This window comes from Sprattus sprattus (genome assembly GCF_963457725.1).
Source record: "Sprattus sprattus genome assembly, chromosome: 8".
NCBI lineage: Eukaryota > Metazoa > Chordata > Actinopteri > Clupeiformes > Clupeidae > Sprattus > Sprattus sprattus.
The window spans coordinates 24,211,867-24,225,815 of NC_137927.1; the positions used below are offsets into that span (position 1 = coordinate 24,211,867).

The following is a 13,949-nucleotide window of genomic DNA, read 5'->3' on the forward strand; positions in this document are numbered from 1 at the left end:
GGCACGGAAAAACCATTCCGCAACGATATTATTCAAACTGTTGGAACGGAATCTAATTCCGTAGCAATGGTGCACTAACTATAGTGTCGGTTCAGTAGCCGTAGGCCTAGTTGCTGCCATAATAGAAACATTCAGTTTTACTGTGAAGAGCACTGCGCCATTTAACCCCATAGGCCATTTACTCAGGCAGGGGCACACCATCTGCCCTTCATATGAGAGAGAGAGAGAGATTTCTATAAAGCAATTTGTTAGCCCACCTCCTCTCGTATCATCACCTGTCTTTCTTCTCCGTTGGGAGTAGATGGGAGTGTTTGCACAGCCTTGTTCCACAATCCCTACCTGCACTGCCAATCCTGCAGGATGCCTTGCCAAACAAGGCTTTGTTCACTCATCCTACAGACTCGGAACCTAAACCTATAGACTGCACTTGTACTTACTGTTAGGAAAGGCTCCTTTAAGTGTTATATGTAATGTACTTTGCAATTGAATGGGTTATTGTAACTTGTCATGTCAGGTCATGTCCTCCCACACATCAATCTCATCCCAGCCTGTGACATTACACTGGGTCTAAGCCACTGTGCCATGTTTTCTGCACTCGTGCACACAGATGTTCACAAACATGACTCAGAGGCCAACACACACACACACAAACATATAGTACATTCACACACAGAGTGGCATGGCAAGGGGGAATTCTGATTGATTGATTGATTGATTGACACATACATACATACAGTGCCACTTGAAAGTATGTGAACCCCTTGAGCACTTAAGCGTTTTCTGTTGTTTTACCATGATTTTTCATTTTTTTATCACCAATTTTCCATAGATGAAATGTCAGGTTTATGTTTATCATTTGCATGTACTTGTTTAGAGGAAATTGTTTGAGAAGCTGAAAAACTACATGAAACATGGAATTAGTCCATTTCAAAAGTAAGTGAACCCCCAGCTGAATTGATAAAGTCAAGCAGGTAACAGATTCAGTGAAACTTATTTGGGTGAATAATTAGTCAATTGAGCAAACCGATCATCTGAGACATCCTTAGGGAAAGGTTTGGGCAACACAGATTAAAAGAGAGAGGAAACCAACCAAACTACTGTAGTGCCAAGGTGTACCCACACAGATCAACAATGCCGAGAGGAAACGAGATATCCGAGAACATCAGGGAGAAGGTTCTGACAGCCCATCAGTCTTGGGAAAGTTATAAGACCATCTCCAAAAGATTCCAGCTCCATCCATCCATCCAAGACAAATCATTTTGAAATGGAGGGCATTCAACATGACCGCATCTCTGCCTAGAAGTGGACGCCCATCAAGACCATCACCAAGAAGCACCAGAAGAAGAATAAATCAGGTAAAAGTCAACCCACACATCACCTCTAAAGAGTTTCGGACCTCTCTGGCAGCATCTGGGGTAAATGTACATGGGTCTACAATCAGACGAAAATTGTTGGTTTTGATCGTGACAAAATAATTCTATGTCGGACTCATCTGTTTAAAGAAGGGACTTCCAGAAGGCCTTTGGTTTATCCAAGTGCTCTCGGGCAAAGTTGAAACGGGCAGTTTTGTTCTTTCTTGAGAGCAGAGGCATCCTTCTAGCAACCCGATCATGAATGTCATGTCTTTTCAATTTTCGTCTGATTGTAGACCCATGTACATTTACCCCAGATGCTGCCAGAGAGGTCTGAAACTCTTTAGAGGTGATGTGTGGTTTGACTTTTACCTGATTTATTCTTCTTCTGGTGCTTCTTGGTGATGGTCTTGATGGGCGTCCACTTCTAGGCAGAGATGCGGTCATGTTGAATGCCCTCCATTTCAAAATGATTTGTCTTGGATGGATGGATGGAGCTGGAATCTTTTGGAGATGGTCTTATAGCTTTCCCAAGACTGATGGGCTGTCAGAACCTTCTCCCTGATGTTCTCGGATATCTCGTTTCCTTTCGGCATTGTTGATCTGTGTGGGTACACCTTGGCACTACAGTAGTTTGGTTGGTTTCCTCCCTCTTTTAATCTGTGTTGCCCAAACCTTTCCCTAAGGATGTCTCAGATGATCGGTTTGCTTAATTGACTAATTAAGCACCCAAATGAGTTTCACTGAATCTGTTACCTGCTTGACTTTACCAATTCAGCTGGGGGTTCACTTACTTTTGAAATTGACTAATTCCATGTTTCATGTAGTCTTTTGGCCACTCAAACAATTCCCTCTAAAAAAAGTACATGCATATGATAAACATAAACCTGACATTCCTTCTATGGAAAATTGGTGATGAAAAAAATGAAAAATCATGGTAAAACAACAGAAAACTCCTAAGTGGTCAAGGGGTTCACATACTTTAAAGTGGCACTGTAGATAGATAGAAAGGGAGCTAAGATCTGAAACGATGTTTAAGATTAAGACTAGAGTTTTCTGGGGAGCTAACTGTAGCTCACACCCAAACTGAGTGTACTTACCCTGATAGAATATAGATATTCATTATTAGAGTATTAGCAGCCTTGAAGAGTGGATGTTTTCTGATAGAAATAAAGGTGCTGTTCTCTATCTACTGCCCATGCAGTAAACTGTAATAAATGAGAGTACATGGCAAGGTATGTCACATCAAGTGTTGTAATATAGCCTACAAAATGAATGAACTTGAAACGGCCATTGTTGGATGTTGCCTGGTAACAGTGCCAATGTTTTAGAAGCTCAAACGTGTTTTTGCCTAACAGTGAAAAAAAGACACAGTGTTAATCATGAGGTGTTAAGGTGCAGTCCACAGCATCTAAGGGCATAATGAGAGGAAAAACACAGGCTTTGGTCTGTGTGACATTCTTTTTTCTGAGTGTTAATGGTTTTGTCTTTTTGTTCTGAACTCCATGGCTGTGCTTTGTGATCATTTTAAATGAATACGAGAAAATTCGACTCTTTGTGGTCTGAGGAACAAAAGACAACACACATGGAGAAGAAAAAAACCCAACAATGAACTAATAAGCTAGAAGGAAACAATGTCACAATCAATTTCACATGATGTGGTAAGGAAACCTACCCTAAGCCATGCTCAGACAACAAGGTCAAAATTCACATTAAAGCCTTCGGGCAGTATGTTTCAAAATGAACAAAGATGCTGGCCATTTCGGAGCAAAACAAACATGGCGCTATCTGGTTCGGTGCAAACAGGGACAACACAAGCAAAAGCAGAGGTTGAGGAGTTTATTTACTGAGGAGAAGAAAAACAACAGTTCAAATGATGCAAATACAAAACACCAAATGTATCTGTGTCTAGTTCCAAGAAAAGAAAACAATGCTGGTAACAAAATAATCACAAGATCACTTGAGCAAAGGTACCAATGTATTTCTTTGTCCTTCCCCCAGTATTTCTTTAAAAAGCAATAAATTCTCTTTGTTATGTACAAATGAGGTAAAACCATAACATCTCACGATATGCAATACTATATATCCATCACAAATAAAAGACTTGGTGGAGAAATGACAGCGGAACCAATCTGGTCACAATGGTGAGAAACTGTGAGGTCAAAACCAGCTGAACTGGGATTATTTCCACCCTTTCTTACAGCTTGGTTTCCATGAAAAATAAATCTCGTGGTGAGGAGGAACTGAAACAGAAAACCTTTCCTGAAAACGTGTGTTTGCTGCCGTTTTTTAGAAAATTGGCACTTTTTGAAATCCGTAATCAGAGCGACGACTTCTCAGTCGACTTTTGAAACTCCCATGATCCTTTGGTTTGCAGCATGACAGCAAGCAATCAGTTCCCATTAGGCTTAGAGGGACTGATGTCTTTCAGTACCCTCCTACCCTTTACAACTGGGCTGTCACACTCAGTGAAGATTTCTACACAACAAAAATGCAGGGTAGGAAACCTGATAAAAAAAAAAGTGAGTGTGAAAGTGTGAAAAGGGTAAGATAATTCTGGCTCCCAGATTCATAAAAATACAAGGATAGCTTTTGAGGCAGCACAGGAGGAGGCGACATGCCTCCCGATAAATCCCTTTCCAGTGAGCCAAACGACTTCGCAGAGGCTAGTGTTCCGCTCCCTTGTCCCCCTGCTCTGTATGAGATTTCAACGTCTCCCTCACCCGAGTGCATTAACTGCAGGGGCCGGGGAGGTGCTAACCCCAGGCCTACTCACTCTCTCTCTCTCTCTCTCTCTCTCTCTCTCTCTCTCTCTCTGTCGCAGACACGCTGACTGCTTTCTCCATGGTAGGAGATGAAGGCAGGGAGGGGGTTGACCAAGGTGAGGGAGGGGGTAATTTCGCCGTGATGTTGGACCTCATCACATTCCCAGCAGTGGATAACACGATTGGAGGACAAAGTGCTAGCTGAAGCGTTTCTTTTCTGTTAGGGGCAGAGAAGGGGGGGCAGGGGGGTGGTGAGTGTCTTGGAGAAGGGGGGGGTCAGGGAGGATGAAGGGGGCTCTGTGACGGAGTGAGAGGTTTTGTGTTAAGGGCATAACGCTCGCTCTGGGAAGGCTAAATGGACCGGCACCCCATGTGCTGCTGAGGCCTCAGTAATGGCTGTACGCCGCGCCTCACCTCTGGAGGAATGAGGCTGGCTTTGGACGCTCTGGCTTATCCTGCCTGTGAGGCCCCTGAGGCCCGCGCCTCCTCTCTCCTCGTGCCGAGCCGATCACTCATTCAGTGACCTGCGCTTACACTCGCACTGGGCTTTGCTCACAGTTGTCCCGGCACAAGGCAGAGCCCACAGATGACGTCCATCACTCTCCAAACAGAAGGACTCCATCCGCAACAACAGGCAGTTCAGCCTTGGGGGGGGGGACTTTCTCATCGCACTCGCCAGCATTTGTATTCTAAACTAGCCCCAGCTCTGGGTTTAGGCTCCAGTTGAAAGGACACAATCTGTATTCCAGAGAAGCTTTAAAAAACGAGAGTAATAAAAAACACTGTCCTCATCCTTATTTTGGAGTTCTTCCCAATCCCCACCCAACTCTTCTTTACCTCCAACCCCCCTCTAGCCCCCACATCAAACCCCTCCGGTCCCTTCACAGCCACGTTTTTATTCTGGGGCTCTACCATGGGTGAATACAAATTATGACATGTGGCAGCATAAACAGAAAAATCAAATCTGACGAAGGATGTCTATGACTGATGAGCAAGACCAGCGACTTCGACAGCACAAGCGGCAAATTGATTTAGAAAACCGAGCCCCTGCAAGGCCACAGAGAAATTGTCCCATATTAAACGTCAAAGCACTTCTTGTTATATTTATTCATCTTTTTTTTTCTTTAACACTGACAGCATACAGACATATAGAACGGCATATTATAAAGGTCTTAGAGGCGCTTGGTAGTCCTCGAGTGTGGTCAGCAAACAGAATATAGAACATCTCTCCCACACATCATTGTCATCCGCGAGTCACTGCCGGGGGGGGGGGGGGGGGGGTCTGCTGTTTCCAACCCCTGCAGTAAGTGCTGTATGTACTGTATGTTCAGTAATGTAGTGTCAGTGGGTGGATCTGCTCCAGCAGTGGCAGATGAACTCCAAAGACCACGTGAGCAGCACTTTCAAGAGCCCACAAATCAAACACGGGAATTTTGGCAAGAGGTAAAAGTAATGTATGACTGTCTCCTTTTCATTCTTTTTTTCTCCTTTTCACCACTTTCCATCTCCTGATCCTGATAAATTCCCCAAAGTGTCTGTTGAGTTGTCTCTGGGCTTTTTTTTCTTCTAACGGGAATCTCTCACGAGTTATCCTGCCTTGAAGGCTTTTTAAAGTCTTGGCTGGCGTGCTCAGATGTCGCTAGCCTCAGCCTTCTCATAGAGCGCTTTGAGCTTCTCGAAGCGGGGCCCCCACTCCCTGAGGCTGTCAGGGGCCGTGGTGCTGCTGCTGCTGTGGTCCTCCTCCAGGCCCGCTGAGCTGAAGGAGCTGAGGGAGCCGGCGGGCGAGCCTCCCCCTTCCGTGGAGAACACCTGCAGGGAGTCGAAGGGCGCCGTCTCAGGGTGCTGGTCGGCATCGCGGATGATCTCGCACAGGTAGCGCGCCAGGTCCTGGCTGGAGAAGGACAGGCTCTTGCAGGCCAGCTGGGCAGCCCTGCTGCTGGCACTCTGCCCCTGGGCGGGCGTGCGCATGGGAGGCACGTCCCGGCGGAGCATGGTGGTGGTGGTGGTGGTGGTGGCGGCGGCGCTGGGACCCGTGGAGGAGGACGCGGCCATGCTGCTGCAGCTGCTGGAGCGGGCACAGGAGTCGGGCTGGTGCTGAAGCTGGAGAGGGGTGGCTGGCTGACACAGAGGGCCCTGCTGCTGCTGAAGCTGCTGGAGCTGCTGGAGCTGGTGCTGTGGCTGCTGATGGAGGGAGTGCTGCTGGGCGGAGTGGAGGTGCAGCTGCACGGCCCGCGAGCGGCTGTACTGGACCGACTGGGCAGGGCTAGGCTGAAGAGACTTCTGGAGCTCCGCCATGTCATAGGCATTCTAGAGAGATAAGTTAGAAGAGGAGGGAGTAAGAAAGCGACAAAGAAGAGATACATAGAAAAGAACACCTTGTTTTCCCATTTATTTAGACAAGATGGGACTAATGTCTTTGTATGTTTGACTATCTTTCTAATATCTAATATCATTCAGGCTATGATGGCATTCCGTCTGTTAACAGACCATCTCCATGGTGGCTTTACACTGTTGTCACTACCCTGTGTTTTTGTGTTTGTGTTTGTGTGTACGTGTGCCCTGGCACGAATATGTGAGTCAGTGTATGTGACTAAAGCATTTTCCTCCTGAACTAACACTAATCTCAAATAGAGAAGAGTAAAATAAGTTACAGTCATTATCATCATTGCTTCCCTGATGAAAGCAAATCCAGATTTAGCCTGTCATTCACACTAAATCCATATTAGCAGCTGCGGATGCGTGTGCTAGTCCACCTGGGCACTGCTGCGTAATCTCAGTGGAAAGATAGAGTGAGAGGGAGAGAGCATTAGCCTTGAGCTGAATAGACGAGCTTGAACATGACGGCTATGGTGCAACCTTCCTTTTTTATATAACAGGGCATAATCACTTCAACATTAATCCCATTGAGGCGAGACTGATTCCTCTCGTTACAGCAGCTGAGCTTTTGCCGGCGAGAGAAAAGAAAGCGGCTCCCTGGAGGATGCGATAGCGCCGGGGAAGAGGGGCTGCGGAGGTGTGGGTGACGCCCGCGTGGGAGCGCACAGTAATTGATTACCTGATGAGGAGAAGTGTGCAAAAACGCATCGCACATCCCGGACCTCATCAGACAATCATGCGACGGGATCAGAACTCGGCATCTGATAATCACATTAGCGCGTCCTTATATAAGGCACAGAGTGCCAGTGTCACTCTACCATGCCAACACTGCCACCTTCCAGGCTCCCAGCACAATATTGTAGCGTGCTGAAAGGTTTTAAAAGTGGTAGCCTTAGGAGTTACAGTATCTCTGCCAATTTTACGTCTTCCATTTTACTCTATTGTGCTCAGACAGGGTCAAAAAAACATTATTATTTGCTGGATAGTGAGAAAAGAATAGCTGAGGGGCTTTTGGTGTTGTAGGTTGCTATGGTGACCTGGATGAAAAGCTCTCAGTGAGATGCGTTGCCATAGCGACCAGGAGCCATAGGTGTGTCACAGCATGTGACGATGAAGGAGCAACAGGGTGCAAATAGGAAACTGCTGGGATCTTTGTGGTGATGTTACTGTGCAGGAAGGTGGTATATTTATGGGCCAGGAGAGTTAAAATGGCTCGATGTTTGAATGGGTTTGAAAAAACAATGATGGTTCCTCAAGCATAAGAAATGGAGAGAAATGAGAAAATAACTTGGATAGTGCTTATGGGTCTCACCTGGTCCTCCTCTCCACCTCCCTCCTCGTCGTAGTTCAAGACATTCTCGCGGATGTCCTCCCAGCCGTCGTGATGCGCAGACACATGGTACACGCCCTCCTTCAGGCCTTTGTAGCTTCGCCAGCGGGTGTACAAAAAGATTCCCAGCAAGAGCACTGAGGGACGCAACACAGCACAGACACAAACACAAACACTTAAATCAGTCACAGTTACCAGATTCTAGCCATTTACATTTCTAATACTACTATGTGCTGTAATAGGCTATCGCACAGCATGCAAAGGTCTGGATAAAACTCGCCTTCTTTTAGTGGGCAAGAATGAAATGGAAACAAATTGAATCCCTGCAGATTGTGGGTCTCAAAGGAAGGATCTGTGCAGCCTTGTAGTAGACTGATTGCACTCCTCACACATCCCACTCTGTACCGCGCGAGAACAGCGGAGCGGCTGCTCGCGTGCTCTGATGTACCGTGTTGACAGAGCGATGTCTGTGGCCGAGATGGGGGCACCATCCGACAGCGCCGACGTTAACTCGATAAGAGCTTGGAGCCATGTCAAGCGCTGCACGGAGAATCAATCCACACTGGGACCCAGATGACCTTTCCAGTATATTATCTGGCCCTGAGCGCACTCCATCTCGTTCGCTCGCTCGCTCTCTCTCTCTAATGTTCTCTCCCGCGGTCTCCCTTTCTCTCTGCCTGTCTCCTTTTTTCTGTACTCTTAACTGTGCCCTTTCTCATGCTCATTCCTACACCTTTATCTCATCAAGTGATGTTTAGTCCACACTTGTGCTGCTTGCCATTGCCAACCTCTTGCTGAGATGGCAGTTGACTATAGCCTGCAGAAGTTAAAAGCACCACTTAAGGAAGATCAGTCACTGATGTGCCAAACCCGAGCAAATGTGAAATAGTGTATTTGTGCAATTCAGCCGGAAGCGCAAAAGACCAGCAACAACAAAAATCTAACACTGAAAAAAAAAAAAAAAAAATCCCCTACTCTTTGCCAATTGCAACCCACGAATAGGAACACGGGCTATCTGTTTTCTGTGAAGATTTGTCACGCTATATTGGTGCCAAAAGAACGCAGAGACCCAGAGCTAAAATGCATTTTTAGCTCTGTTAGCTAAATTAATGACACCAAAGAGACAACTCAGTCAGATATTGTTAAAAGGGACTTCAAAGAGGTATAGATGTTCCCAGAAGCAGCTAGATAAAAGATCTGTTAATATTTGAGCAAGTGACACAACCGTTTTATTAATTACCTTAAATACCTATTTTTTACACATCAAAACTAAGCTGTGAGCTGTGCAGTAAAGCTGTGTAGACACTGAGCATTGCTCATGTGAGGACAATGAGAAATGATAGCACATTTCAAATCAGCTCCAAGAAAGACTTAGGTTGCATAAGTTTGGTATAAGACACTAGACTGATACACCTCAAAGCACATTACAGACCAAATGATTCCATGGTCTTTCTCAGAAAAAAAAACCCCACTTCAAATTAAATGATTTAAAGGCTTTCTTTCATGTTTCTTTTTCATCTTACAGCTAAAAGATGCTACTTCAGAAGACTTCTTGCAAGACGTGTCGCTTCATATGACTTTGAAGTTGCTGAATTTGAGTAAATTGAGGCGTTTCCTTGTCCAGCCAGATGACCAAATGGCCCAGAACACAACCTGCTGTCTGCTTCATTGATCTTCTGACTCCGGTGATAACCTGCCTCACTTTTCAGCCACCAGACGCATCTGTCACAATCACAAATCACTTCTTCGCTTTCTCTGGGCTGAAAAACTGTAGCTTGAGGTAAATGAATCACAGACGGATTCACGCCAAGCCTGACAAGTGTTGACTTAGAAAATATTTCACATTTAAACATCCGACGCATCTAGCCTATTATTCAGAAAGCTTGCCACAACACAAAACAAGCAAAGCAAGACATTATACCTGACCTGACATCCACTGTGATTCAACAGCTTGCAACTCTGAGTAGCCTACTGCCATTTATTCCTGATGCACCTTCCAGAAAAGGTATACACTTAGAAGCATTTTGAATACAACCTGCTTGGGTGAAATTGAGGGAAAATCTCCTTTGAAAATCTCCTCTTCACTCAAAGCTACCAGACAGCCGACGGACTTCTTGAAATAAATAAATCAATATCAGCCAATAACGAGGTGAACAGGCCTCTGGGCTATAACTGAAATATCGTTACCTCAGGGAATGTAGTCTCTCTCTCTGTCTCTTTCTCTCCCTACACACGCAAACATACACACATCTAGATCTTTATAACATATCTGCATATTCACATATCCTCATCCAGGCACGTGCACAGACATTTTGGGGGGCAGGTGCTAAAAAAAAAAAAAGGGCACCCATCGCCAAAATATAGGATATTTGCAACTTATATATTAGTAGGGTAACTGATTCTCCCTCATTTGATTGGCTCGTTGATGGCCTGTTCCAAGTTAAAAGGGAGCGGCTACTCTGAGCTGCTTGCTGCAGTTCCCTGTCCTTCTGCTTCTTGAGGGATCAGATACACATACGCGTCTTTTTTCAGGCAGAAACGCTTCAGTAACGCCTTGGCAAAGTGCGGCGGCCAAAACAGAAGCGGTGCGCTTCCCTGCCTTGCGCTGGAAAGTTGAGAATAGTTCAACTTTTAAGCGCACCTAAAAAACGCTTCAAAGACGCAACGCGTGGTGGAGAAGGGGCGCACGCTTTAAACGCGCCGTACCATAGGAATCAATGCATTTGCTCGCGTCCCGTTTTTACAAAAACGCGTATGTGTATCTGAGCCCTATGTCTGTCTTTTTTTGGCATTATGCTGCAAATTTTTTGAATGAGATAAATCAATGTTATGGATAATAATTTTACCGTTTTCTGAAGGTTAAAGCATAAGCAGCATTACACTAATTATGCTGTTCTCAACCTGTGGGTCCTCTTGGCAGGATAAGACAGCTAGCTTACATTTAACTTATTTTACTCTTTTTCACCCTCTACAATTACTCATACAAGTTTGATCGTTGTAAAACAGGCAAAACGAAGAGATACATAAATATTACGGTAAACAATGTGGGACAAGGATAGCATGACACCGAGAGCTAGCATAGTTTACCTGCTATTTTCTAGCTGTGAATTCTCGTGACATTTATAAACATACATTCAACATACTTTCGAAATTGTCTAAACGGCATTTATACAACAGAAAATATGCACTTTCAGACAAATAATGTCATTAAACATGACAAACGTCAGTAAACAGCTGGAAAATACTTTGAAATCAAGTTAGTTGTTTGTTTATTTTTTTAGGAAACGTCGGACCAGTTATGTTTTCAGACGTAATGTTTTCAGGGGCACTAATGTTGTTGTTAATTTATAACAAACAACGTCGGGGGGTGCACAAACACCGTCATTACCTGTTTGTCTGATGCTGCAGGTCAGTGAAGAAGTAGTCTGCACCGGCCTGGCGCTCAGCACTGATGTGGGGGAGGGAGGGCCGCGGCGGGGGCTTGCGAGCACCGCAGAGCAATAGAATACTATTCTATGTCTGTGCCGCGGAGCATGTTGGGGCGAAATTCTCACAAGAACTCAAATAAATGCCCCCTCAGAAATCAAAACCCATTTGGGGAAATTGATGACAGAAAGACTAATTCGTATTGTATTCTAAAAATATTGATGAATGAAAAAAAAAATGGGCTCCAGCAAAAAAGGGCACTTTTTCCCAACCAGGGCACAAGGGCTGGTGCTTGAGCACCACTAGGGGTCTATCTGTGCACGTGCCTGTCCTCATCTCAATTCCCTCTCCCTCCCATTGCCTCTTAATACACATCTGGAGTTTCACAGCTTACATCGGCAAAAAAACAATTCTTTTCAGAGATTTAGCCACGCCTGTCCCTGTCTCAACTTAGATCGATGGAGATTTAGCCCTGTCTGTCCATGTCTCAGCGAAGATACAGCCACAGCCACAGCCACACCTTCACAAGGTCCAAATGTAGACGATGCTTGAAAGCCCCCTGACATTTAGCTGTCGTCGCAGCAATTAATCCCCTTGGAGACAGGCAACTGAGGTGGCACAACGAGCAAAAAAGTTTTGCAACACGGAGTCAGAGTTTTATATCGACTCTTTTATAGTAACAATGAGATTCTTACCAGTTTTATTTTTTAAAAAAAATTACAAACCTGCAACCATTGAAGGCTTGTGTAAGCTTGCTAACAAGTCACTATATTTAATCAGAATGATGGCGAATATTTGTGTTGTGCTACCTCGAAAAAGTTTAACATTTAGATTTCCTGTCAAGACCTTTGAGAGATAACATTCACAGCTGTCAAGGAGGGAGAGTGATTTCTGGTTCAGCTTTAACTATGTGTGGAATACTGAATGTCATGTCCTGTAGAGTGGAAAGTTCAGTGTGAGATATGAAGGAAAGAACACTTCTTTTGACAGAAGTGTCAAAGAAAGGGCAAAAACACACACAATCTGACTTGTACCGCAGAGAGCAAATACTAAACTGTAATCCCCATCACAGCTAATTAAAATAGCGAATATAGCAAATACAGCAGACTATCAGTGGGCAAATAGAGGTTTGATTTGCTATGTGGTGCAACAGCATTACAACAAGCCCATAATGAATATTTCATGCTGCATGCACTTTTATAACATAAAAGTGATATTTGCATTGTTAATGATTTGAATTGGAGCAACTTAACGAACCAGGCAATCGCTAACATGGCAGGGAATGGGAAAATGAGATGGCAAACATTAAAAATGAGAGACATGAGGGGGTTATTTGGACAGTTTTATTTCATTTTCATTTTCAGTTATTTAAAAAAAAAGAATAAACATTAGCAGCTCATGTTTGTTTGAGAGTATAAAAAACACCAGGGGGTTGAATTATTTGTTGTAATAGTTATTATTTTGCATATTTCTACACAAATGTGTGTCTACACATGTACACGATGCGTCTCACAGAGTAAATGTTCCTCCCTTTGATAACTCACATGGTGCGTCGCATATGGTTCTGAATCTGGCTGAAGGGATAGCACTATGATATCTTGCTTTTAAAACAATACATTAATGTGCATGGAGGGTTGCACGAGAACAAGCGGGGTGCAGGAGGTATAAATAATAGAGCTCTTAGCACGTCTCTGAAAATAGAGAAAAGAATAAAAGTAATGATATGAAGTTGACACTTGGTCTTGCCTTGGTCAACATTAGTAAGCCTAATGGATTTCAACATGAAATAATGACTCATCTTTGCTTTGCTTCCATCTTTAACAACAAATTGACAACATGAATGTGTGAAGCTGTGAAGGCGTAGTAGAAACATACTTAACAAACCTCTTATCTCTATACATTTTCTTCATTAATTCAACACGTGCCTTAGCTTAGCTTCACTCTAATGGCCATCTAAATGCAGTGAGTGTCTTTGTTAAAACTGACCCTGTGTCGGAGACAGGTGTAACAGTGGCCGAGGACAATTGAACCATGTCAGTTTGAAGGGGTAAAGTCAAATCTACAGCAACAGCCATGTATTATTCAAATCAAAATAGTGGAGGAGAGTGGATAGTCTTTACAGCTCCACCCTGCTGCCAGTAGTCCACTCAACATTTCCCTCGATACAGCACTGTAACGAGTATCCAGTATGTGTATAAAACAGGGTTAGCAGTTTATAATTAAGCCTATTGTAGGCTACTTATCATACTTGACCAGCACTCTGTACTCGCAAAAGTAGCTAGCCAATTTCACCAGATAGCTACGCTTTCTGATTGCCAGGTAATTGTATGTAATGTATGGTTTAACTTTCCCCAGCTGAACTCTCTGAATATTTAATAAGATAATTGGAAAATAAAACACTGTATACAGCTAATAATACTAACGTCAAGATCGGCAATCACTTATCACAACCACCTGGTACTTGTGCTCCTGTCAACATGCATCACCTGGGCAGTCAAAATCTCGCCCAAAACTTGAAAGTTTCAAATTTGCCCCACAAAACAACTTCTGTCTTCACATTTTGACAGACTGAGACCCAAGCTGGAATTTTGAATGAAGCATACTGATGCCATCACACATGTTTATGAGTTTAATCGCATTACGCTAGACACCAGCTGATACATTATGCAAGTTACAAAACTGTTCCCTTGTTCCAACTGT

General features: G+C 44.2%; 1 protein-coding gene across 1 annotated transcript in view; it reads right to left on the bottom strand.

The window, feature by feature from the left end:
- Positions 1-5,746: 5,746 nt before the first annotated feature.
- The window catches only part of LOC308369604 (neural-cadherin), a gene marked incomplete at both ends in the record, with an annotated part of 162,694 nt that continues 154,491 nt past the window's right edge, over positions 5,747-13,949 (bottom strand). Inside the window, 2 exons of the mRNA XM_080844100.1 lie at positions 5,747-6,424; positions 7,806-7,960. Of these exons, the coding sequence (XP_080700226.1) occupies positions 5,747-6,424; positions 7,806-7,960 (833 nt within the window). The remainder of the gene's footprint in view (positions 6,425-7,805; positions 7,961-13,949) is intronic.